A 26,317-nucleotide genomic window follows, 5' to 3' on the forward strand; every position below is an offset into this window, starting at 1 on the left:
TGCTCACGGCCCCTTCGCGCCCCTCTCGCCCCGCAGGACCGCCGCCGCGATGGCCACGCAGGTGCTGGGGCAGTCGGGCGGCAGCGGCCTGTTCGCCGGCGGCGGCGGTGGCGGCGGTGGCGGCGTGGGCCTGGCGCTGCCCGGCGACGTGTACGACCTGCACGAGCTGTCCAAGGCGGAGCTGGCCGCCCCGCAGCTCATCATGCTGGCCAACGTGGCCCTCACGGGCGAGGTGAGCGGCTCCTGCTGCGACTACCTGGCGGGCGAGGAGCGCCAGATGGCCGAGCTCACCACCGTCGCCGACGGCGCCTTCTCCGACAGCGACGACGAGGCCCGGGCGGCGGAGAGCGAACGCCCGCCGCCGCCGGCCGGCCTGCAGCTCGCCCCCCTCGAGGCGCCCGCCGCGGACCCCCGCGGCCCGGCGGCCTGCTCCGCGCCCGACGCCCCCGGCGTCGACAAGGACGGCCCGCTGGAAGCGCCCGGCACGCCGGAGGGCGCGGAGGACAAGTGCAAGAGCGCCAAGAGCAAGCCCTTCCGCTGCAAGCCCTGCCAGTACGAGGCGGAGTCCGAAGAGGAGTTTGTGCATCACATCAGGGTCCACAGCGCGAAGAAGTTCTTCGTGGAAGAAAGCGCGGAGAAGCAAGCCCAGGTCAAGGAGTCGGATTCCTGCGGCGYGGAAGAGGTGGATTTCTCCAAGGGCCCCATCCGCTGCGATCGCTGCGGCTACAACACTAACAGATACGACCACTATCTGGCCCACTTAAAACACCACAACAAAGCAGGAGAAAACGAGAGAGTCTACAAGTGTACCATATGCACTTATACTACCGTCAGCGAATATCACTGGAAGAAACACCTAAGAAATCACTTTCCCAGGAAAGTCTACACCTGCTCGCAGTGCTCCTATTTTTCAGACAGGAAGAACAATTACATTCAACACATTCGAACTCACACAGGTAAGTCATTCATCTTCGTTTGCTTGTTTGTTTGTTCGTTTGCTTGAAGCACGGCGCGGGTACTGGGACACTGGGGAGAACGGGGCAAACCGAGACTCTTCCACGTGCAAAGTCCACTGCATGCTGCCCAGGCCCTGCGCTCCCCTCCTGTGTGCGTGCGTTTGGTTTGAGCCCCGCTCCGCAGTCTTAGGGGCCTGGGAAAATCTCTCGAATGTCACAGGCCCGAGAGGAGATGATTGAGAGCGTCACATCCATCCTGTTCGGTAATTTTAAGCAGCGCCTTACGAAGAGGGCATGCCGGTGTGTGGACGCGACGAATTTCAGGGTCTGCAGCGTGAGGGGCTGCACTGTAAAACAAAAACAAATGGGTTGACGAGAGGCGCCTAAATCACACAGGTGGCTTGAAAAACGGTACCCTAAGCCTGAGCTGAAACTTGACTAAGCTGTGGTTACAGCAGAGGAGGAGCTGATACACACACAGAAAGAGCCCTCTCCCATCTGCAGAGCCAGAGTAGAGGCTGAACGGTGCTCGTGATGAATGAATTTCCCTCAACGCATATGGGCCTCATTTTCCTGAGGTCTACAGCACTGCAGTAGCCAAAAGGAGTAGATGCATACTTCTGTTGGCCTGTAGGAAGCCCTCGAGGGGGACCTTGGCCTGATTTCCTGTCTTCTCCTAGCGCTGGTTTGTAATCGCAGGAAAAGTGTAGGGCCTGTTTCTACTCTGATTGATGCTAGGTGGCCTCAGAGGACCTCGGGTGGCGCAGCCCTCTCGCTCTGTGAGCTCTTACATGGGGAGTCATGCAGCACGTAGCCAAGCTTCAGACTCCTTTGCAGCCAAAGCTAAAATCCGACCGGGGAGTTTGTAGCCACGTTTCCCCTTGGGCCAACGAGGTACAATCGTTTCACCTCCTTGTTTCCTTTCGTGAAAGAAGGGTGACGACTCGTACCTCTTTCTCGCAGTTTCTCAGCAGCTTTGATTTCCACCTCGTTGAGGTTTTCTGCGGGGACAGACCTGCTGCCTGACTCGTGGTCTGCTGACCACGAGTGCTCCCGCCTTGGTCCCCCGCACGGTGGGCCATGCTAGCTGAGCAAAACGCTGCGGAATCGSTCCTTTTGAAGCTATGCCTCGTCACATCGGTGACACGAGTGTTTCTGAGGCTTCGCCTTAGTTCTCTGCAGCTGTTTGGGCTGGGACTGAGCTGAAGTACGGCGAAGCATGTGCAGGGGTTCGCGTTGTGCCAGCGTGCTCGGTGTCTGCTTTGCTAGGGGCTCGGGGAGGAGGGTCTGTTTGGGTTTTAATATGTTAAAACATATTTTTCTCCTTATAATAGCCATGTGCTTTGTGTAGAGGACACCATCAGCTTAAAAATCAGTTCTGTCTTAAATATTTTTCCTAAAAAAAAGAAAAAAAAACTCAGCAAGGATTTTTGTAAGAGGTGTTAGGAAAATGATGTGTTTTATCTTGCAGTTGTTGTTTTTCTTTGTGTGTGTCTCTGGTAGGTCAACAGGAAAGAGAGCAGGTAAAAATGACAGAACAGCACGAGAAAACTTTTACCATCCCAGAGCTCAAGACCGAGTGTGAGCCCGTGCGGTCGGCGGTGCCTGTTTTACGTTTGTCTCCGCTCCAAATCCATTAGGTTGCCGCTGTGACCCTGGAAAGCTCTCCTCGAGTTTCACGTGTTGGGGCGTGATCGCGGAGGAAGCGCTCCCGTGTCACTGCTGGTGGGGCAGGCGGTGCAAAAAACAAGCTGTGCGGGGAAGTCACGAGCGAAGCAGCGTCCAGGTCCAGGCTCGCCCCCTCCCCGAGCCGCAGCCCCGGCAGGGGGTCCCTTGCAGTCGGGAGCTGCTAGGTGCTTTCAGCTGACAAGTGCTGGTTGTGTTTGTTTTTTCCCCCACGATTGATTTATATCAGTGAACCATATTAAAACAAAAAAAAAAATCAAGCATGTTAAACTATGTAGAGTGCTGCCGTCCAGTTCCTCTTTTCTCCTTTAAAAATAGTGGTGAAGTCTAGGTTTCCGGTTCTTTGGTTAGTCGTGTCTTTAATTATTTTAATTAAACTGAAATGAGCGATTATGAGGTTTCAGCACCTTTTAGTCCTTCTCGGGTAGTTGCTTTCTTTGCTAGCTCTTAACTTGTTAGCTGATCTTTCAGTTAGTTTTGCTTGATTAAAAACCTTTCAAATATGTTAGTAGKCTCATTTGGGAATGTTCCTCCTTTCCGATAACGCTGATTTTGTGGGGGAGGATGCTAAGGCTAAAGGAAGAGTATTTGAAGAACAAATAAGCTACTGGCAAGTGTGTTTACCTACCAGGCTAAACAGTTTCTGCTGGTACTAGTGAATAATTGTTCTGCCTTAAAAATCCCAGCAGGTATTTAATAGTCAAAAGTGTTTGTAGGCTGTTAACCTAGCAGTACTGAAACTAAAAAAAAAAAAAACCTCTCTGGCCAGTACTGAAATATCTTTGGATTATGGTTTTCTCACTTAAAACTTAAGGAAGGTAACTCTTAAAAAAAAAAGTGAGTGATGCACACTTGTTCTTTGTTTTCTTCATACTTTATGGGTTCACATTGCTAAAGAGAAAATTGCAACTGTTTATTTCTCGGTTGCTAATAAGGTTTATAATTTTGGATCGATACTTTTCTCTCTCTCTCTCTCTCTCTTTCCCCCCCCCCCTTTACCTGCATTTTCCTGTGTTGGAAAAGGCCTCCGCGCAGGTGAGCGGATGCGCTGTGTTCGGACCACCCGGTTCCCTGGAACACCGACTCTGCAGAGCTGCTGTTTTGCAGGAGCAGCTGCTCGGCTGCTGCTGCTGAAGGCAGACCCTGTTTTCCCCCGGCACCCTGGCGCTTGCTGGTTCAGCTCACTGAGAAGGCAGAAAATTGCTCCCTTCCTGCTGCCCGCGTTGGTTTTCTGCTGCTTAGTGAGCTGAATCGACCCAGCCTGGCGGGAGACCGTGCCGGTCCTCCGCGTGCCCGGGGACCGCGGGAAAGCAGGCAGCGGTTATCCGCGTGCTGGCAGATACGGGGCATCTTGGGTGGAGGGGTGGTTTAGAGACCCTGGGAAAGGGTTTAGGGATGGGTTAGAGTCGTGTCTGATGAGCGCAGTCAAGCTTTGACATGGTTTACTCCCATCAGCTCTCCATGCTGCTGATCCTGGGCACTTAGTGTAAGCCAGTGTGGTATTGTCCTTTTTCTTTTTTTTCCCTACCCTTTACTGGTTAAAAACAATTCCCAGAAAACTTAAAACTAATTGAAAATCGTCCTCAGGGCCGTCTAAATAAGGTACCAATTTCAGGGAGTCCCAGTCTTCAGTGCCTGGTCTTGGAGCGTCGGTTTTTATTTCGGTTTGTCGTGGGAGCGCTCTCCTGCTTGCAGCCGTGCTGGAAGGTTCACAGAAGCGGTTTTGTTTCGAGGAGACGCAGCTTTTAATAGCRTTAGAAGAAAAGCTTTAATAAAGAGAAGGTCTTAAATTTGTTTGCTGACATCAGCCTGCCTGTTCATTTCCGTAGAGTTAAGTGTCTACTTAAGATTTTGCTAGGTTGGGGCTTATTCTTTAGTGTCTTGTGGAAAGTTTTTTTCTGGTGGCTTGTTTGCATATAATGAGCTTGTAAAATTACAATAAAAATCCTGTGGGGAACAGCATTTCATAAAACAGCCCTTGCAATGTAGTCATACGTTTAATTCTCAAGTGGCAATAACATACATTTTTAAATTAGTTGCATTCATCATACTCTAAATCAAGTAGGTTTTGTTGCTGTGTAGAAAGTATCTGAAAGAATGCCGTTTCTGTATTCTTCAAGTTGTAGGTAACGCTAAAGATACGAAATGTCAGGGACGGGGAAAGAGGCATGACTGAGTATTCAAGGACCTTTGGCCACATATTTTCAGATTGTAAAGAGTCGTTTAAAAACCCAACCAGTTCTCCATAACAAAAGGCCTACCTCTCCCTTGTACCTGACAATTTTCTGCTGCGTACGGCACCAATCTCCCGTCTCCCTTTAACGGGTAAGGGGGGCTACGGCTGTTAGGGGGAATAGTCCTTTAAGCTGCTGATCTGGTCAAGAGTGATGGTCGAGACGAACCGGTGGGAGGAAGAAATGGGGGACTGGTCTGCATTACAAAGACTTTGCTCCCCTGCTAGATCGGCAAACCAAGGGCTTGCAGCGGAGCCTCACTTCTCGCGGGGGCGGCTGCCGGGCTTCTGCTGGCATCCGCATCTCGGTGATTCGGAGAGCGCGTTGGCTGTAAGCTTCAACGGATGCGGCAAAATGCTGCAGCGCAGTTCTGACCCCGACTTGAGTAAATATTACAAATGAGCACTTTTCTTCTCCCTTGCCAGCTTTGCGGCCATCCCCTGTTGGGTGCATCCACAGTGGACTAAAGAGCGTTTCTGCAACCGTAGCGGAGACAAGGCAGCCGAGATCTCTCACACTCAGATGTGTGAGTGATGTGGGACTTATCTGGACCTGCCTAACAGATGTTAATTCTCTAACCGTCTGCCTTTATTTGGGGCTTGTCTTCACTTGAAAAGGGTTTTCAAGTATCATTGTACTGATAGTTACTAGCTAATAACCGTTTTCCTTGTGGAAACCTACTTTATGGCAGGTTAGTTTCCATTACTTCTCCAGACACAATAACTCTGCAGGCGAAAGGATCAGAGTCTTCAAAACGCTGCTGCTACTCTTGAGCTTTTGCTGGCAGCGTAGTTTCACCGAGCAGGGCGTCATGTTTTCCCACACCCCGGGCTATTTTCACCCTGCCAATAAAACTTCGGAAGTGTAGTCCCAGCCTCTATCATCTGTGCTTGTACTCTGGCAAATGCGAGTGTGATCTGAAGGGGTGGTTGCTCCCCACCTTAATCTGAGTTAAATACGGAGGTTTCAGGTAAGGTGTTACATAAGGCAAGAACACACTGGGTTTCCTACGGGTGCATTTCTCTTTTGTCTCTTCCGAGTGCTGGCAGAAGTACCCTGGGGAAGTCAGCTCTGGTGGCTTAGGACTTCCCCAAAGTGGTTGTCCTCGCCACTCTTTTGCCCAAGGTTACGGCCTGACCCCAGCTGGACATGGGACATGGATATGTGGACATGCCTCTCGCATGCTCTGCCCCTTCACTGCCCTCGTTTATAAGACATGACGTGTTGCACTGGTCCGGCTAAGGCACACGTTTCTCACTGCGGTCCTTTGCTGAGGGACACTGTGCCCTCCGTCTCAGAAATACAACCTGGGGATCTGGTGAGGATCTGYGATGGCCTCGTGTGTATGGCTCGGTAACCAAAGATGAGAATCGATCGGCTGTATTTTGGTAACTAATTTGCTGTTTGTTTCACAGGAGAGCGGCCCTATCAATGTGCTATGTGTCCCTACTCCAGCTCTCAGAAGACCCATTTAACCAGGCACATGCGCACTCACTCAGGTTGGTATGGAGCAGCAGCAGCGGCAGCACGACTTACTTGGGGAAGGGGAGCGGTGCAAGGCAAACAGCCCGTCGCGTTTGGCCTGGGCTTCAGCTCCTGTTGTTACAGCTGGGTTGTCCTTACCTGCCTTGAGCTTTACCGCAAGTTGAAAGCGGGGTGACGTGGACTGCAGAGCAGCAAGTCTTTCACCACAGAGGTTGGAGATGGGCGCTGTGTTAGATCATTGAACGAGACGGTTTTCCTCGGATGTCGTTCTAGTCTTACCGACAGGCTTCCTTCCCTTAGCGAGAAGGTTTGAGAAGTGGGTGGAAGAGGCTAAAGAAACGCTAAGTGTTGGTTAATACAAGTGATAGTGGAAGAGTATCTCTCTTTCTTTCCCTTTGCTTTCCAAGATGTATTCTGGGGTTCAGAGGCTACTTTAGTCCTCAGCATGTCCTACGTGCAGGTATAACTTTGTGATGATGTAGAAGCAGATCAGATCCTTGCCTTCTGTCTGCTGCCATAACTCGGTGCGAATCAATGAAGCTGGGAAAGTTCTGAGCAGCTGAGAATCTCCTCTGAAACATCTGCAGTCTTGACTCATCTAGAGGCTCTGAGGAAACCCTTAGCTCTTGCTTAGTATTACAAAAAGAAGCAAAATAGGATCTGCTTATGGCAAGGAGACACAGAGGAGGGATGAGCAGACTCGGATGGTGGTTACACATGATTCAGTCTAGTGGGACTAAAAGCCAATTTAGCAATTTTTACTAGCCTTTATTTCCCATCACTGATCGTAAAGCCCTGCCTGTGGTGTTACAACCATCTCCTGCTCTCTTTCTCCTGTGGCTCTTTTTTTTTTGTGTGTGTGTGTGTGAATGAAATAAGAGCTGTTACGGCATAGGAGCAGTGGGCAGAAGTACATCTGTGCYTTGTGAACCCCCTAGGAAAGCCTCAGGTGGATCTCGGTCCATGCTCTTGTTTTGCTAGTGTCTGGATTGACCAGACCTAGGTGAATTCCTCTTCCTAGCAGACAGTGGTGAAAATCTCCCAAATAGTAATTGTTTCCGTTTCAACAGTTGAGGCTTTTAATTGAAATCAGAAGACAATTTTAACTGTTGTGGGGTGGGGGTGGGTTTGGACCCATTAAAAATAGCYAGCTCTAAAATGACATGCCAGTATTTTGGTTTGAGAACTTTCAAATGAAACACTCTGCCTTCAGAAATAAAAATCATTTTTGGCTGAACCTCTGGGCCAATTGCAAACGATCTGGTGTGCCCCGAGCTTCAGTTCTTAGTTTAGAAACTATTTCCGGAACGTMCTCTTCTCCACTTGTCTGTGCAGAGAAATCTGACATCTGAAGGAGATGAGGAGTGTGATTTGCCCTTGCTCCTGGACTCGAAGGTCTGGGAGGGAAGGTGGGCACSAGCCTTGTTGACAAAAATGGGAGTGCGCATGGGACTCTGGCTCTCAGGGGTGTTTTATTACCAGCTCTCCTAACCCCTATGGCCCGTTTTGCCCCATCGCCCAGGCAGCCGAAACTCTTCTGCGGCAATTTCTGTGCAACTTCTGGACTCCTGCAGTTCACAGCCTGGTCTTTTAAAGCAAACTGGTGCAGATTTCRGCTTTCTTGAAGTGTCAGGCTGTGAACTGCAGTAGTTCAGAGGCCGCTTCACAGCTGCAGCTGTCTTCTTAGCCATCCTGGTGCGCGTGGTCTCTGCTTATGCAGCAGGAACCCTGCATTTAGCAGAGGCACAAACTCTTCGTGTACAGCCTCTGAGTTATCCTGTTACGATATGGTCTTAGCAACTACCTCTGGGCGTTTTGCACAGTTGGAACGGCTCATTCAAGTGTAGGCAATGGGAGAGGCTGTTCTTGTCCTTGCTCCAAGTAACATGGAGCTGATCCATGAAGTGCAGGCGACAGAGGCTCATCCCTGAGAGAGGGGTATGGTGCCTACTCCAGTGTAGCCCTCAAGGTTAAACTTGTGGAAAGGTGGTGAGAAACAGAGGAGAAAGGAAGGAAGATAGGCTGAAGATGATGGGCAACCAGCGTAGTCCTGCATTAAGCAGTAAAGAGATGCTGCAGGCACAAGTGGAACGATCTAGATTCTTAAACAAGTACCTCTCTCCCTTTGCCACGGGGGCAACACGGCCTGATACGGAGGATCGGCCGTGTTGCTAACGCGCGAGCCAGCGCCGCGGGCGAAGTYGCTTCACCTTCATCGCAGGCCGCTCCGGTCTGCCACGCCGCGCGCTGCAGAGGAGCATCACGAGCAGGGGCAGCGTCGGGGCAGCAGGACGCGAGGAGGGAGAACCGCCGCTGCACCGTGGGCAGAAGGGGCCGGAGGGGYGGGGGGTTGCRGTGTGCCTAGGAAGTGGCACGTGCYAGCTCTGCAGATCAGTTCTGAGAGACTGGCTTAGAGTTTCAGAGCATCCCAAATTCCTCAGCCGAATTTGCACGCGCACAGATGTTTGCAAAGTACTCCTGAACTTAAGCTATTGCACTAAAACTGTATTTGCTTTGATTCGGAAGTGGAAAGCTGGTTCTGCTGCAGCAGCACACGCTGAGCAGAACACTTCCAGGAATGCTTCTGCAAGAGGCGTTGCAAAAACGTAAATGCATATTTCAGTAGCAACATGATGGCTTTGGACTGGATGCGGGTGGCTTGCCAAGAGCAGCCTGCAGCCAACACGCCACATGCTTAATACACCATAACGTTTGAAATGAAAAACTCAGCAAACTGAATTATCAGAGGTAAAAATCATCTGAGCCGTGTATGGTTTTTCACATGCTTTGTTTTTTGCTAGCTTATTTTCCCTCGTTTCCTTTTCAATGCAAACATGAAGTATGCTAAATTTGTGTAAAGTTGGACTTTTTTGAAACATGTGTGTGAAATTGCTATTCATCAAATGTTAATTTCCATTTTTCTACAATGCATTCAATGGACCAGTTGGGTATGGATTCCATTTGCTAATATTACTGTAGAGGGATCTCTGCCGGTATGTATGCATAGCCAGAACCTGTGACGTTGTTACTGCTTGTTTGGTTGTGGATCCCCTTCCTCCCAGCCCTTGCCCCTTCTCTTTTTTTTGTGTATTTTTTGTTGTGTCTTGTGAAMGTGTTCGTGATTTGTGGATTCCTCATATTGACTTTATTTATTTAATTTTAAAGGCGCATGGAGAAGTTTTCCTTCTTTCTTTTTTTTTTATTTTTCTTTTTCCTCTCTCTGTATCTGTATTGGTGGGAAGCAGTTTTTTACCTCTGTGCTTGATAATCACCATCATTCCCTTCCACCCTCCTTCCACAGGTGAGAAGCCGTTCAAATGCGATCAGTGCAGCTACGTGGCCTCCAACCAGCACGAAGTAACTCGTCACGCCAGGCAGGTTCACAACGGGCCGAAGCCTCTGACTTGCCCGCACTGTGACTACAAGACAGCTGACCGCAGCAACTTCAAGAAGCACGTTGAGCTCCACGTCAACCCACGCCAGTTCCTCTGTCCTGTTTGCGATTACGCRGCGTCTAAGAAATGTAACCTGCAGTATCACATCAAATCCAGGCACCCTGACTGTTCCGACATCACCATGGATGTTTCAAAAGTGAAGCTACGGACTAAAAAGAGCGAAGCTGACTTTTCTGAGGGCATTAACGACAAAGCRGAGAAGGAACAGACGAAAGGGGATTCGGCTGCAAAGAAAGCTGAGAAAACAGTGAAAGTGGAGAAAAAAGAGAATTTGGGAAAGGAAAAGAAGCCGGCGAGCAACGTTTGTGCAGGCCAGGTGACGACCAGGAGTCGGAAATCGGCTTCAGAAAACAAGGAGGTGGACATTAAAACTGAGAAAATTACTGAGAAACCATGTAAAACAAAGAAGACCAAGAGAAAGGCAGAGGCTGAAGTAACTTCCTCAAAGGAAGAGCCTGCGAACGACACCGCAGCAGTAACAAAAAAGAAAAAGAAAGTGGAAACTAAACCCAGAGAGTGCCAGGAAGCTCAGAAGAGTGACATTGTTCCAGAGGAGGAGCCTAAAAAGCAAAATTCTTGCCTGAAGAAAAACAGAAAAAAGAAAGCTCTGAAGAATAAGCACAGTAAGAAGAGCAGCAAGTTGGATCGGGAGAAGCTGGAGGAAGAGGAGGACCGCGAGGAGTGTCCCCCCGCGGAAGAGGATGGATGCGGGAAGCCTGACAGTCAGGGCGGCAGCCAGGAGAAGGAGCGGGACCTCGCCGACGTGGTGACACTGGATGGCGTCGGTGGTCACGCTCCTCAGGGGGAGAGCGCCGATCCCGACGGGGGCCGCGTGCCAGACCCGGCACAGCTTTGCTTGCCGCCTCGAGACRCAGACATGGAGGCCGAGGAAAAAGACCGAGAAATACCTGCTTCAGCGGCAGAGAACACGGACGCTATTAGTGAAAAAGAGGAGGAGGAGAGAGAGGCCGAAAAGGGGCAAGACGCGTGCTCCGAGGAGACTCCCGGCGCGGCGTCTTCTGAACAAAGCTCGGATTTGCCCATGGATGTGCTACCAGATGCGGCACCTGGGACGGAGCTGGAGGAAACCTGCGTGGCGGAAACCGTGAGCAACCCAGACCCAGTGGACCTCGCTAAGACATGCCTGCCGGCGCCGGAGCCGATGGGCGACGCCGTGCCGGCACCCRCGCCCCCGGAAGGGTGCGTGCAGAGCCCTAAAGCGGCGCTGGACTTGCCGTCTCCAGATAACACAGCAGCGAAYGAATCTCAGGAAATGGATGAGGACGAGGGCATCCACAGCCACGAGGGCAGCGACATAAGCGACAACATATCAGAAGGAAGTGACGATTCAGGGTTGAACGGCGCTCGCTCCGTTCAGGAGGAAACGAGCCCGAAGGCATCGCAGGGAGCTGCGGCCGCGGCGGCGGCGGTGGCCAGGGAGAGCTACGTGTGCATCTTCTGTGACCGCTCGTTCAAGAAGGAAGGGGAATACAGCAAGCACCTCAATCGTCATTTGGTCAACGTGTACTATCTGGAGAAGGCGACCAAGGGGCAGGAGTAGAAATAGCTGTGGTCTGGGGGCACGTTTATCTTCTTCTGTAAGATCTTATACAGCTTATGTACAGATACTGTAGATTTCTTTTTTTTTTTTTTTTAAGCATGGTTTGCTTTAATTAGTGTCTGCATTATTTTTTTTTTTTCTTTAGTTGAAAATATTTTTTGCCAACTTTTTGTGTAATGGTGAACTCAGCTATCGGATCTCTTTATTAGAGAAGGCAGGTAGGGTATATGAGGCTGTGTCCTGTGAAATCAGTGTAAGCTTCTAGTCTACTAGCTTACGCAGTTATTTTATAAACCGAGCTTTAGGAACCAGACTGTAGCTACCCATACACAAGCGAGACGTATATAGTGCCACTGGCATTAGTTGCTTTTTGTTCTAGCAGCCAATTCTTCCTCTTTTTCTTTCTCTTTTTAGTTCTTAATGCGTCTTGGTGTTCGAAGTGTTAAACTACTCAATGGTTTTTCTACCAGGAAGATAGCTTCTATTACATAAAAGAGCACTTTGTAAAACAAATCAAAGTTGGCTAGCAATGAACATAACTGTTTAAGGTAATTATAATTGTGAACGTACATTTCAGATCCCCTAAGCGTGAATGGTGAGCCAAAATCTGGGAGTAGTCCTTCCAGCTTTTGATTGGAGAACCTCTATCTTGATTAATATCTTAATAACTATGATGTGTAATTGGCTTTGTTGTGGGGGAGCAAGGTTGTTATTTTTTATTTTCTACTTTTTTTTTTTTTTTTGATTGTGCTTTAAGGGCTTAAAATATTGCACATTATGTTTTTGATTTTTACCTATGCAGTTTAATCCTTTAGGAATAGCGCTTGTGCAGTACATGTACACTTTATATATGCATGTTTGGTTTTGTTTGTGTAAGCTTTTATTTTGATTTTGAAACATTCAGATTCGTTGCTTACCATGGGCCAGTTTTCTGTGATACTCTTTGCTACAGGTTTTCTTGTTTTCATGGGGTATTATTAGCTGTGCATGAAATTACTGAAATTATGAACTGTTTGGTTATGTATTTTTGACTAGCTTTAAAATTGTATAGTTCTTGGGTAAAAGGATACCAATGCAAGTTCAAAACACTATTTTGAATTGTAGTCGCGACATTTCCATAGGTTTTATCCCATGGAAATGCCACTTGTGATAGTTTTAATATGTATACAGAATAGTAATTATAATTTATAATTTGGGATCATCAGAAAGCAAAATACTCACTCTCGGTGGAAATGGTCTGCAGATCCTGCAAGTCGAGATGATTTCTTTCCCCTTTTCATTTCAGTGGTGGACAGCAGTCAAACTTCATGAGCTAAAAAAATATATATATATAGTAGCACTGATATAAGTATGGTTCATCAATATCTAACATCTCACGCACCAAAAGAAAAAAAAAATTAAAAAAAAAAAAAGATAAACCAAGTGGTAAGCAACAAACCTGGCATTAAGAACTGTAGGAATTGCTGCTCCTTATTCATTCAAGTTGCAGTCGATAGGATCATCTCGCTTCCCTGCAGACGGAGAGACACGCAAGCGGTCAGACCGTGGTCTACGTGCGAGAAACGTCCCACCAGGAGTTTCTCATTCTGACCAGACTTCTCTTCTGGCGCGCAGCAGCGTAAGCGAGCTCGCGGGCCGACCGGTGGCAGAGCGCAAACAACACCGAGCCGGAGGGAGAAAGCAAACCCTCCGGTCCCGTCTGCTGCAGAAGACTCTCCGCAAGGCCCTGCGCGGCCGGAGCGGTGGGGGCGGCTCTGAAGAAGCAAGCTTTGGAGGCAGGTGTCCTCCGGAGAGCGCAGAGCCGAGCAGCTTGGTCGGCGTTCGTTCGCCGAAGCGCTCGACGGCAAACCGACGGCGATAAACTCCGCTCTTCTCTGCYGGAGCCCCGCGCCGTCCTGCCCACCCAGGAGACCCTCTGCCTTGAGTGAATAGGGAACGGCAGCGCTGCATCGCTTCTGCTTCTGGGAGGGGGCGGTAAGAGGAGGCCAAAGATTCGAGAGGGAGGCATCCCTCCCTCGTGGCAGAAATAAGTCGTATAATATGTACAGCGAGTTCCTGTCCGCCTAGATAGCGTTCAGTCCTTACCTTGGCTGCGACAATCATTGTCAACTGAAGATCGAGTTGCAACTATATTTATGTTGAACATTAAGAAAAATCTAGTTGAATTGTTTTTCTAAACGACCGGTTGTAATAGTCATAGATGTGTTGTTTTTTTTTCCTTGACGATAGTGTGTTTCCTTTATGTACAAGCGTTGCCACTGCGTGTGAGCGATGAGAGCAGATGCTGGGAATTCCAGTGCTGTGTAGAGGCTTTATAGCTCCCTCCGTATCCTTGCGAAGAGCCTTTTACCATCTCGCGAGAGACGCCGAGGACCCCGGCTGTACTCACATAAACCTGTGGGCTGGCCTGGCTGTTTTTGCTTGTTCTTTAGATGGAAGCACGGCGTTGGCCGACTCTAAATCTCTCGCTGCGAGCTAAAGGCAGAGGTTTGGCTCTCTGAGACGCGCTGCCGTACGTTTCTGTGAAGCGGGCAAGGCTTGGACGCTTGCGCTGACGAGGACTCTTGGAAGAGGACAGTGCTTCTGTTCAGCAGTGTTTCTTGCCACGAGATTAGAAGCTGAAAATAAATTACTGAAACGTTAGGAAGAAGAAAAGTCRATCTGAAACCCTGCCAGCAATGTCCTGAAGTACCCAGCGTCGGTGCGTARCTGCGGTGGGATTCTCCTTTTCGCTTTTTAGAAGAACTAAAGACCAAGATGTGGGAGGATGTCAAGGTAAAGCAGCAAATACGTAATGTGTCCTGTGCACCTAACGATGTTGGACATTGCTAATACTGAATATTTGACGTAGGGTTTACAGGCTAGGTAACCCGCCATGCACGGTGGTCCCTTTAAACAGTGATTTTTTTTTTTTCCTCCCCCAATATTTCTAAATTATTTTGCGTAGGTTTTGCCATTACTCGCCTTTTCCCCGTTTCTCYGCAGCGACACCTGTAGCAGCGTTCAGTCCCAAGCACGTGGCTGGAAGGATCAGCACGACGATACCCCCCACGCTGCCGGTCCCCTGGCGAGCACGGCGGTGTGCCGGGCTCTCGCCTGCGTGGATCTGCACGCTCAAACTACCTGCCCTGAGAAGTGACCTAGATGTGGGTAGCTAGGCTYTTATAAGTAAGTCACTGTATCGTAATCGCTGTTTCTGGGTTTTGATGATCTAGGCTGGAATTTTAGGCATTTGAAAAAGAATATTTAACAACTGACAGGCCACTTAGGATATGGTAATGATGTCATTGATTTCAACAGATTTAATGTAGCTCGAAAGTATTAACCAATTCAAGAGTCTTCTTGAATGCTGGTTGTGTAGATATGTGATGTGCATACGATATTAACAGAATCCAAATAGCTAATGGAGTTGTCCTATGTGTGTATATATTTCCCTCTAAAATTACACTAGCTAACAAACCTTCGTAAGCTGGCATGGAAACATGTTTATGATGTTTGGTTGCACCATGTTTGAGGCTTTTACAGTGCAATACTTGTATTCTCTCAATTAAACCAAAGGTAATTTTTTTTTTCATGCTCTTTCTCTACTGTAGTGCATGACAGCCTTTTCTACRTTTGTAATAGATGTAAACAAGCCAGATCATACATCCTGTTTTTACCTAAAACACGTATAAGTCTTTTGTCCAAAATGTAGTGTAAAGTTAAACTAAATTGCATTATATTAACCCTTACAAGTGTATTTTCCTAAGCATAGTTATGATTAAATAAACTTTATTAAGGAACTTGGGGCTTCCATCTGCCACTTATTAATGGCTATCCTTAACGAAGGGCGGCAGCAGCAGCGCAAGCATCGGACGGAGCTCCTCGAGGCCAGCAAAGGCAGCAGATATCAAGCCAGCGTGGTCTTGCGGAGCCGGTACCTGGATGTACACGCATGCACCAGCCTGGTGGCAGACAGGGACAGGGGCTCTGGAAACATATTCATTTTCCTTTCATCCTGTTATTGATCTCCTGGTCCGCCTCAGTGAGAGCAGGGCACAACGCGGGAAGTGCATGCGTGCAGCCTAGCTTCAAGCTTAATGCTGGAACTGACCCGACTTGGCAGGAAAGGTGCAACAGCCATGAAATGTGTTTCGTGCTCCTCTTAGTGTCTCGTCAAGGTGCTCTCGGCGGGACCCTGGCAGAAGACAGGAGAAAACCTCGCAGCTTGAAAGCACGCTTACAAGCTGCTTTGTGCTGAGTTGTTCTTTTGCAGGATGGTTTAGCCGAGCACGAGCACGTGGCTGTGCGGCTCCTTGCAAGCCAGCGTGAGCCTTCTGCCCGAGCTCGAGCTTGGGCTCCAGCGCGGCGGCTGAACCCGTCCCTGCCCGCGGGCGGGCGGCAGGGGCTGTGTGAGCCGCTAGGTTGGGCCGAGCGCTCAGATTGCCTCCATCCGCAGCGGAGGCCGTGCCAGGTGCTTTCCGTGGGGCTGGGCGAAGGGCGCAGCTGGGTTTGCTTCTGCCGCAAGCAACCAAAGGAGAGTCGGGGCAAAAAGCTCAGCGGGAAGCTAGTGACGGGTCCTTTGGTGGGCAAGGTGGGGACAGGCACACGGGCAACGCTGTGGCTGGTCACAACGCGGCAGRCCCACCTCCAGAAGAGCGTGCCACCACGAGTGTCCAAAGCAGGACCTCCGAAAGGTGAAACTGCCACCGAGGAGTAATTTTTATTGAYGTGGCGATTGCAGGAGCACACTCACAAGCTTCCCTGCCCTCTCACCCGGCTTTGCTACCTGCACCACCTTCTCAGTGCCCCAAGCCCTGCAATTACGGAGCAAAAACCCCAAAGAAGACCGAGCCCCTTGCCCATTGCTGGGTTGGGGGACCTGGTTTTAATAAATGGCCTTTTTTTTTCCCCCTCCCCAACCCCTCCCCTTTCTGCTCTGCTCCTTCCAAAAGGCATCAAGTCCTGGATCTGCATAGAGCTGTCCCGAACGACCCTGCAATGATGTGAGGGCTTTTCTTCTTCCCTCTTCCACGCTCTGGCRCTGCCTGGTAAGGCTGGGTTGGAAACCCGAGGCACAGAATAATTAAGACCTGTGGCACCGGGCACCCAATATCCATGGCACGGGAAGTTACCACCAATTCCTCACCCACCCAGAAAGGTCTCTGCGTTGCCTGGGGCTGCCACGAGCCRACCTCGGTGGGCACAGACCTCCTCCGTTGCGTGGCCCAAGGCGCAGACCCGGTCGGTCTCCGCTCTGCCCCGAGCGATGCTGGGCGACTCCCGGCAGCTGAGCTACAAGACGTGTGAAGACAGTTGCCGGGCGAGAGGAGTTTATAGGTAATTACGAGCTGTGAATCACAGGAAGATCAGCAGGAAGCAGACGCTGGAAACTTCTGGCCCATTTGGCTCCCAGCCCCACTGCGCCTCTCCCCGCACAACAGGCTGTTTGGGACCCATAAAAGTGGGCAAAAAAAAAAAAAATCTCAGAGAGAGCTTTGCTTGGGACGGGTTTTTGCTCTCGCTGTGAAAAACGGCAGCCTTTTTCCTAGGTTGGGAGTGCCAACCTAGGGACTGAAAAGCAAATAGCCACCGGGCAGGGAAAGGAATCTGCTTTTTTTGTTGTTTTTTTTTTGTTTGTTTTTTTGGGGGGGCAAGTCGGTGCCAAATCAGACGTGCGCCAAAGCAACCGATCCCGGGCTCCCGGCCGCAGCAGCACGTCGCTGCTTGCAGGACGCAGCCCTCCCGTGCCCGGCCTGGCCCTGCACAGCGCCGTTCCCCTGCTCCGGCTGAGCTCTCCGGTTCGCTGGGAAGCTGCGGCGCTGCCCCGGCCGGGGACACGCGCACCCCAACCGCCGTTTACCTGTGTTTTAACCACCCCACGCGGAGCCCAGAGCAAACTTTTGCTCAGTTCTCCGCAAACCRAGCTGCTCCTCCCAATACTCGTTTTTCGGGTGATTTCTCCACTCCTTCGGAGCAGCGATAAATAACGGCACCCAGGTAGTGAGCACTGGGAGAACCGCGGAGGACAGCTCTTCCCAGGGTTTTGGGGCTTTCCTACCCCCTTCCTTATGCCTTATTTTTGYGCACRGGCTCAAAGCACCTTTGTTTTTGGCTCCCGTGGCARCATTCACTTAGCTGTCRTCCACAGACACGTTAAATATTGCCTGGCTTTTCAGGCTGTCTGGCACAGGCGTAAAATAGACACGAACTCTCCCTTTGAGCAGCATTTCGGAGCAGGTCCTCAGCTCTAGCCCAATCCAGCCCCACGAGCTCATAAAAGACATTTCTCGGCTTTCACATTAAGCTAATTGCTTCCATGTTACAACCTCCCACACGTCAAGCTTTAACATCTGTCAGGAACGTACGTTTTTGTGCCTAACCGGGGCTGTCGCTAACCGTTCGTTGCTCTTGCGGCCCGCGGAGCCAAGAGGCACGGCGCAGCATCCGCAAAAACGCCTGGACGCCCACGCGACCTCCACCTCCCGGCGCCGCCCCAGCCGCCCCGCCGCCAGGTCTCCGCCGAGCGCAGAGGGACGCGCAGCGCGGGAGCCGGCCCCGCCGCCCATCCCCGCGCTCGGAGCGAGCCTTCTCTCCAGGCTGCCGCTCCCGCGCTCCCCGCAGCCCCCCTCGCAGCAAGGCCGCTTTCGGGAAACCGGGGGGCCTGCGACGCTGAGCACCTGCTTTGCCCTCAAGCTCTCACGTCCAGCAACGCTGTAACAGAAGCAGGTCTTTTGGCTGCTCTTATTGCACGCGCAGCTGGCCACCTTTTACGTCGCTTTACCTTTCCCGGGCTTGCAGCAGCGGAGGAATGTTATAGGGGACGCCTGTTTTATATTTGTCGAGCCAGTTGGAACAGACCACGGCCAGACCCTTTTCCTGTTTCCCAGTTTAGCTGGTGGGGTTGTTTCTTTTTCCATGCCTGCTTTCCCAGGACTGTTCCACAAAACCTCCACAAACGAGGAGACGGTAGCAGAAAGAGGTGCTTGCTGCTGTTTTCTCCCACACCCACCACTTGAATTAAACCCATAGCACAAAACATCACGTAGCTGCATACCAGCTTAAGTAAAAATCGATGTCTGTTGTTTGCTCTGGCTGGGAACGCCGTTTTAGTGTTTCTGCACACCAGCCACGCTGATCTGCCTAAACGTAGCTGCAGCACAGGCCGACAAAAAGGCACCGTTGAGCATCTTCCAAATTACAGCAGCTTCTCAGCCGGGGCCATCCTGCTGGTGCATCCGTGCGGTTAGCAGGACAAGCAGACCTGCCCAAGAGTGCTTTGCCAGCGATTTCAAAAGGAGACTAAGGAGTAAACATCCTTGAAAAGTTTTATTACACACCCACAGTGTCAGAAATCTTTACACAAGCTACAGAGATCAAACCAAAGCAGCGAGTTGCAGAAGCTTCCTCTCCGCACTACCACAAGGTACCAACCACTCGGCTCACCCGAGATGGCTGCAGTTCGGGAGTCAGACCAGGGCTTGCGGAGTCCTGAATCAGATGCTTTACTCCCCCCCCGGTCCGCTCTCCAGACCGCGCTCGTGTTTTAAAAGGAGTCCAAGCTCTCCTGAACATCAGCAGGCAATGAGGTTCTCCAGGGGCTTTTTTTTTTTCCCCCCCCCCCATCTTCTGCTTCTCTCAGACAGCAAAGGGCACAGACTTCGGTTGCTATCTGCTCCCCGTGGTTTTCAGGTTTTCCACCAGGGAAGGAGGCCTTTTGGTCCTGTAGGCAGCCGTGCCCGCGATGCGGGCACCTCTGATGTTACAGACGTACGGCAAAAGGGGAGGCTCCCGCACCACCAACGCGGTACCCTCGGGGGTGTAGGCGCGCAGCAGCAGCTTCTCCTGCGCGTGAGCTGTCACYGCCACCCAGCCTGCACAGCCAAAAAGCAGAGACAGTCAGCGAGGAGGGTCGCTCATACCGCACTGAGGGCGCCCACGCAAACTTGGTGCCTCCCAGCTCGGTTAAGAACTGCCTGAGCTGCCCAGACTCGAGAAACCCAGCCGAGAAGGTAACACCCAGCCCCTCACCAGTACAGGGCAGCACTTAAAACACATCTCTTCCCGGTGAACTTGGGGGGACGGTGGGAACTACCAGGGATGCAAAGAAAGAGCTTTCCGATCTAGAGACCCTTCCCTTTCGCTTATCCAAAAGCCTGCACAGCGTCACAGCCACTGCTGATGTTACGGTACTTGTCTGGCAGCAGTAGCACGAAGCATTCAAACGCGATCACCCTGCACAAGGACGGCTGCGCGTCCCCCTCTGCTCCTGGAGGCCGCCGAGCCTCAGCTAGACAGCCACAGCTGTGCTGGCGACAGTCCTGCTCCAAGCAGGAAGCTGGGCTTGAGCCCTCCAGAGGCCGCTTCCCATCGGTGTTTCTAGGATGCAGATCCCGCACAGTAAAACTGTAATGAGAAAATGCTAAGTTACCTGCGGAGGAAAGCTTGATGTCCGCGACTGCCTCGGTGGTACCAATTCCTTCCAGTGCAATGTCCTGAGGGACAAGCGGGGGGAACTCCTTCATTCGCTCCTCACCGCCCATAGGAACCTAACATCAGGACAAGGAGAAAGGGTTTAACAGCTACGAGACGCCTCATAACTCCTCTAAGTTAAGCTGGTGAGCAAGACACAAGTGGAACTGAAGCTATTACAGCTTTGCTACTCAAGTAAGAGCTGTCTCAGATACCCTTGCAAGAGCGACTCCAGGCTTGCCAAGAGGAGAACCACGGTCGCATCCAGAGCGACGCGGTGGGAGCTCAGAGACGAGCGAGCACGGAGCGTTCACCGCAGGACCCAGCCGGCCCGGCACCGGCCGCCTCGGTGTAAGCGCCAGGGCTCGTCCTCAGCGCGCGCGGGACGGGAGCTGCCCAGACCAGGCCGGCTCACCCTGCACCCGACCAGCCTGCGGGTGCTGCGGGCCTCCACGCCGGGCAGCAGCTGCGCCGAAAACGCATCGGCTCTCCCTCTGCGATCAAGAGCCCACGACACCACCTCCTCCTCTCACCTTCAGTAGCCCCTTGCCAGCGTACTTCTCATAGATGGCATCTGCTTTACTCATGGTAGTAACGTGGACCGGCAGCAGATTAGAAGCCATGACAGAAAACCAGGCGGGTTTTTCTCCCTGAGAGACATCAAGAGCAGGGGATGTTACTTATGACAACAGAAAGGGACCCCAAACTGCTCCCTCGCGCTCCGTTTCTCTCCTATACTTTGGAAGCCTGTTTGGGTGACATCCCCTCCCTGGCTAAGGACAGGTCACTCGCTGCCTCTGCGTCGCTGCAGAGCAGCCAGGGTTTATCGCAGAGCTGAGCTTTCAGGAGAGAAGCACCCACGGCTTCACCACGCCACCCCGAAGCCTCCCCGACACCGCAGCCCCTGCTGTATCCGCCCAGCTCAGGCAAGTCTTCCAGAAGAGGTCTCTCCTCGAGTTCCGTTCTCAAGAACAAACTCATCGCAGCTGTTTAGCAGGAGGGGTGGCGGACATCTCCTCTCGGGTGCGTCCTCTCCTATCGCCTCGCATCTCTAGCGCGTAACTCTTGTCGAGCCGCGCTCGGCTCCGAGCTGCCTTCGAGCTTTGCGAAGGCTGGTGGGGGACAGTTTCCAGCAGGTGCTCTCACAACCTTCGCACGCCAAGCAAACGAGGCTACGGAAGGGGGGGAGACCTCTGCACGCTCTCCCGGCAGCCCAAAGCAAGGGCAGCAATTACTCTAAGTTCATCACAGACCTCATGCGAGGCAGGGGCTCCTCTGCCACGGCCTGGGCACAACTGTCCTCCTTCGAGGTCGCTGGAGGATGGAGTTAGGCAAGGCTGATACAGCAGCGGGCTGAGGCAGATGCTGAGGAGCCGCGGGGCCCCAAACGGGGACAGCCCCGCTCGTCCGGAGCGCCGCTACAYGGAGACCAGGCTTTCGGCACAAAGCCCCGACACCAGTCCTGCCGCCCCGGGCATCTCTCCGAGCCTGATCCTCTCGTCTGGGGACGGCACGACGCTTCTTTGCCCCGGCTTCGCGTTCCCCAGGCCGCCAGCACCAGCCGCGCTCTTCACAACTCGCAGGAGCAGAAGTCGTCCCTCGGGACAAAACCATCCCGGGCTTGGTCCCGCGGCCGGAGCGCCTGCCCCATCCTCGTCCTCCGCGTCGCACGAGAACTCTCTTGGCCTCATCCGCACTCACGCGCCCTCCCGAGTCTGCAGCGCTTCTGTGGACGGTGCCGGCCGCCGGCGACACGCGGCCTCTTCGGGCAAGGCGTCGCCCACATCGCCGTCTCGCTCAGAAGAAGATGCGGCGCTTCCTCAAGTCCCCGCCGACATCTGACCCAGCTCACCAGGAAGATGGTGCAGGTAAAGGCCGTTTTTGCCGCTGAGCTGCTCTCCTCGCCAATAGCGCATTTCCCGAGCGAGGCGCCGCACCTCCRTGCCGCCGAGCTGGTTTTCGGGCCGGGGCTCGGGGTCCTCCCCATAGCTGTCCTGGAGCTCTCCTGCCACACAGCATCCCACTGCCTTCACCTTCCCGCTGCTCCTCCAGCAGGCCAAGAGCATCCTCAGCAAAGTACTCATCCAGCACTTCCACAGCGATCCCGGAAAGCTGGCGGAAACACAGGGGTTGTCCTACGCCTCCCCCTCCATTATAGGTCCTCCTTCCCAAAGKGGGGCAAACTATTGAGAAGGACATTATCCTTAGCACTAGACTCAAGTGGGAACCACTCCTTCCGGAGGTAACGTCATGGGAGGCCAGCTCCACGCTGCTCAGAGATGCCTCACACAGGATTTCTAACACATGGAAGAGGTTATGGAGAAAAAAAAAGAACCTTTAAAAATATAGTTTTTACAGACACTAAAATCCACGTGTATCTCCTCACTTCTTTGGGTAAATTCCTCAGAGGGCTCCTTGTCAGGACAGACATTTTTCTCTCTTGGCAGAGAGCTTTCACGAAACGTAGGGAAGAAGAAAAACACCTTTTCCGGTTAATTCTGGCACTCTCGTGCCTCCCTGCTTTGTGCTAATTTGTACGTCGTGGGAAGCCCACCAAGCTGAAAGCGTTGGTCAGCGTTCAAAAGCAGTCAGCGTTACACAACGCAGTTATTCCAGGCTGGTAACTAGTATCAGACCCTTCAACTGCAACTCCCCACCCTAAGACACTTTCACTTTAGGCAGTGCTTTATTAACAGGTTGATCATCTCAAGAGCAGCAGGTGAGGAAAGAGGGGAGAAAGCTGCCCAGACAGCCCCTTATCATTTGGTACTATAACGAGAGATGGAGCAATTGCTCACAAAATCGTTTCCCCCCTACCTGTAAGTAGTCTATACGTCCCAAGGCTGCTAAAAACAAGACCATTTCTGGCTTGAGGATGAAGGTCCGCGGAACGATGGCACGCGTTGGCAAAACCAGCTTCACCTCCTCCTCTGTYAGGAGATTCAAAACCTGCAAAAGAAATTGCACGGCCATGACTCGCTCCAGATGTTTCAACAGGGACAACGAAATTAATACTTCATAGAGGAAAAGGATCGAGTAGAGCAGTGTGGAGAACGTCCAACAGAACAGTTCTCCAGCTCTGGTCCGCACAGCAAGCGATGAACGGGAGGCGGCAGGGGTGCGCCCGTTCTGCACGGCGATGCGAGGTCCATAACGGAGGCCGACAGCTGCCAGCAGCCTGCTGGACCAGGGATTCGAGAATCCTGGTCCGGCTGAATCAAGCTCACGCCGGTTTTACAAGCTAGCACCACAAAGTACGTAGCTCACCCTCAGCTGGAAAGCTGCTCCTCTTCTTCTCTTTCAAAATATGCTCACACTCTTAACGACTCTGCCTGCACTACCAAGAGTACTGGGGACCAGYGCCTTGCAAATCATAGCTAACCTCAAGGAACGACTGCTCTCCAGGCTGACAGCACCCCTTCCCTAAGCACAGGGAACCGACAGCGGAAACGCTTCTAACTCTGCTGCCCAACCATGCCGCAGCCTCGTGAAAATTCAGCTTCGCTTAGCGGCTTAGCAAGGAGGATTCGTCTCATTTCGGCACTAAAAGACTGAGCTACAAGGGTTGTGGTGCAGCCGGAAGCACAAACGCTCTTCCTACGTCGGCAAGCGGGTGATCTCTGGTTTGAAAGCCGCGGCAGCCTTTAACATGGATTCTGAACCACCAGGAGACTTTGCCCTGCCAGCTGCAGGTTTTCTGATACCTTTAGCAACGCTTGAACCAAAATTTGAGAGTTACCAGGAACCCTTTGCTACGCTTTCCAGAAGTTTGGCTTTGTAAGAAGGCATGAGGAAGCAGCTAAAAACGAACCTCTATGGAACACGGACAAATATGTTAACAGCTGCTTTCTCTCCCTCTTCTTCCAAAATATAAAAAACTCCCCCCGCCCATAACTGGAAATTTCCCCTGCCAAAATCTGGCACACAGATCACCCTGCCTGTCCTCCAGGCAGGGAGAACGCTGACTGCAGAAACCAAATCYGATCTGAAACGTGACACATATTCCACCTACCCTCTCCAAAGGCACAGCAAGGATAATCAGAATCAGAAATGGCATCACGATCTTCCTGGATGCAGGAAAACCCACYCATTTTCCACACTCGTTCAGCTTCAGAAGAATGTGCCCAACCTCTAGTTACCAAGCCAGGGCTCCGAGCCCCTGACTCCTTTTACACCAGATGCTTAGCAGCCATCAGAGTGTGAAGTGCCACGGCAAAGTGGGTTATGACCCGGCAAACCCATGCATTAGAAAACATAGCGGCGCTTGTAAAAGCAGCATCTGCACTTGCGCTACGCAGCCTCAGCGTATTTCCTGCACTTCATTCTCTTTGGAACTTTCCCACCTCCTTGCACTTTTTAACCTTCCCAAAAAGACGACCTTCAGCTCTGCACAGATACCAAAACAATCAAAAAAAAAAAAACCAAAAAAAACCCCAAACACAGCATTTTCAGACATGTGCAATACATCCGCACTAGTTTCAGAGCTGCTGCTCTAGCGAAACAGAGTCAGGCCTCACATACTGGGGCTGTTAATGGCAACACTGCAGATCCTGTTGGCTTCAGGAAGATGCTTCAGGTCTTCCTCAAAGATTTGGTCTGGTCACACAATACTGGTTATTCTCCTAACGCTCCGTATGCGATAACTTTGCCTTGTTCAGTAGGCTGGCAGAGCTAAAACAGTGCAAGCTTCCTTGGGCAACACTGGAAACCCAAACTGAAAGAATCCTAAACCTAGGAGCGCAGCAGAGATACTTTTCCGCGCGCACAACTAAGGCAGGACAGCCCTCCCGAGCCCCGATCCCTGCGGCACAGCACCCCAGGGCACCTACGCAGTTTTCCTTTGCGATCCCCGGCGTGTCGAAACACCAGCGAGCATCCTTCACTTCATTGTGCGTGAACTCTTCCTTCTCCTCGCGCTTCTGAGGGGAATGGCCAGGATCTTCGTCTACGCTGTACGAGAGCATGTCGGGGTCAAAGTCAACCACAGGGCTAGCCTTCGGCCGTTGAAACGTTCTTCCAACTCTTCCTGGATTAAAATGAAAAGTTTCCTGGTAATTAATTCATTAACTTGCATTTCCCTCAATTGGATGTCTGTCCCTTCCCCTCCCTTCCTTACCTACCTAACAAGAGGTGCATCACAGGTATAATAAGAGTGACAAAGATGATACGTGGCTAGAAATGCRGCTGCTCAAGAGCCAGGGGGCTAATGAATTCCTTCTGCGTTTCTTGCTTAGCCCTCCCCAAACCCAAACCCTTAGCAGTAACCAGATCACAAATACCCCGATATTTCTTTTAATTATAAAAGGAGATTTTTTTTTTCCTCTAGGGCCTTAAGCTTTCAAACGCATAATTATTCAGATGCACACAAACTGCAGTACAGTGCAACAAGGTCCTTTTTCCATTTTAGAGAAAGTGAACTATTCCTCTTGGAATACTTGCTTCATGCAATTATTACCCTAGTCTTATGATACAGGTGTCCAGACACAGGCCGTGCCTCCATTTAAACATGGACGATTGCGTCTGTGTCTTTTGCTCTGGATACAGTGCGACGAAGGATGATCCAAACCACAGCTTTATGGCTGACTACAGATTTCACAGACATTTCAAGCTCCTGAGGTCAAAGCCATCTTTTAGCAACCCCCTCTTTCGGCTACATGCTAAATTAACGTACAGCCACTGCGGCCTGCTACCCAAACGTCATCATTAAAATTCAGCTTCCTTGTCTTTTTAAGGAATGAAAGAGATGTGCTGTCATGCAGCATCCTTGTAACCCGCTACGATATCTGAACTGATGGGAGGTGCACTGCACAGAGAAAACCTCTGGCACGCTACCGCGACAGCTGAAAAATAAGTACTCAGAAGAAATACTAACGATACTACTTTGGGAGGAGCTAGAGCTCTTGCATACATTACTGGGGAGAAGAACTGGTCAGAATAACTTTAACGCCTATTTGGAAATTCCTTATTGCCACTGTAGCAGCGTGTTCTTCCCGAAAATAAATGAAAACGAGTTGCTTCAGGGTGGGAAGAAATTACTCATCAATAGCTGGCCTTTACAGCAAACTAAGGCATTAACAGTCCTTCCTGTAACGCGGTATTTTCATGGGGACAGTACTCACCCACTAAGTAACCTTGCTTTTTAAGGTGGTTGAGGTACTTTTTTTCTTCATCGCTCAGCTGGTCTTCTGTTTTTTCCGCCTCCGCTTTCAGCCTCTCCCGCCTTCGGAATATCCTGTCGCACGTAGGGTTGATGATCGGGAATTTTAGGAGGTCGAGCGTCGTTCCTGGAAGAAAGAAAAGCTCCCGGCGTTTGGGTCTCTTGCGAGCTGGGATGTTTAAGCTCTGCGTGGGGCGTCGTGCGTGGGGTGTCGCACGGGCACTGACCTGGCCAGGGCGAGACGGTGGCGGGGGCGACGGCGTCGGGGGCGCGGGACTTGCAGTAGTCGGAGCGCAGCAGGGCGTTGAAGAGCGTCGACTTGCCCGAGTTGG

The 26,317-nt window shown here is 51.4% G+C and overlaps 2 protein-coding genes across 4 annotated transcripts; one reads left to right on the forward strand and one right to left on the reverse strand.

The window, feature by feature from the left end:
• Positions 1 to 49: 49 nt before the first annotated feature.
• REST (RE1 silencing transcription factor) lies at positions 50 to 15,160 on the forward strand. Of its 3 annotated transcripts, none has more exons than XR_003256071.1 (4): positions 50 to 956; positions 6,292 to 6,375; positions 9,663 to 14,152; positions 14,363 to 15,160. XR_003256071.1 is itself a non-coding variant. In XM_026082106.1 (4 exons), the coding sequence occupies exons 1-3, from the start codon at positions 50 to 52 to the stop codon at positions 11,375 to 11,377; spliced, it is 2,706 nt and encodes a 901-aa protein (XP_025937891.1). In that variant the 3' UTR covers positions 11,378 to 11,414; positions 12,663 to 15,160. The 3 variants fall into 3 exon arrangements, 2 of the variants coding, with proteins under 2 accessions (XP_025937891.1, XP_025937890.1); XM_026082106.1 differs by having other exon boundaries at positions 9,663 to 11,414; positions 12,663 to 15,160; XM_026082105.1 differs by having other exon boundaries at positions 9,663 to 15,160.
• Positions 15,161 to 18,666: 3,506 nt separating this feature from the next.
• Positions 18,667 to 26,315, reverse strand: NOA1 (nitric oxide associated 1; the record flags this gene model as incomplete). The annotated part of the gene is made up of 7 exons (XM_026082097.1): positions 18,667 to 19,230; positions 19,788 to 19,905; positions 20,362 to 20,478; positions 22,646 to 22,777; positions 24,658 to 24,854; positions 25,948 to 26,112; positions 26,213 to 26,315. Coding segments are annotated over 7 exons (1,038 nt in total), but the record flags the coding sequence as incomplete, so codon positions are not given.
• Positions 26,316 to 26,317: the final 2 nt, after the last annotated feature.

The sequence above is a fragment of the Apteryx rowi genome, unplaced genomic scaffold (genome assembly GCF_003343035.1).
Source record: "Apteryx rowi isolate R43461 unplaced genomic scaffold, aptRow1 scaffold_567, whole genome shotgun sequence".
Lineage (NCBI taxonomy): Eukaryota > Metazoa > Chordata > Aves > Apterygiformes > Apterygidae > Apteryx > Apteryx rowi.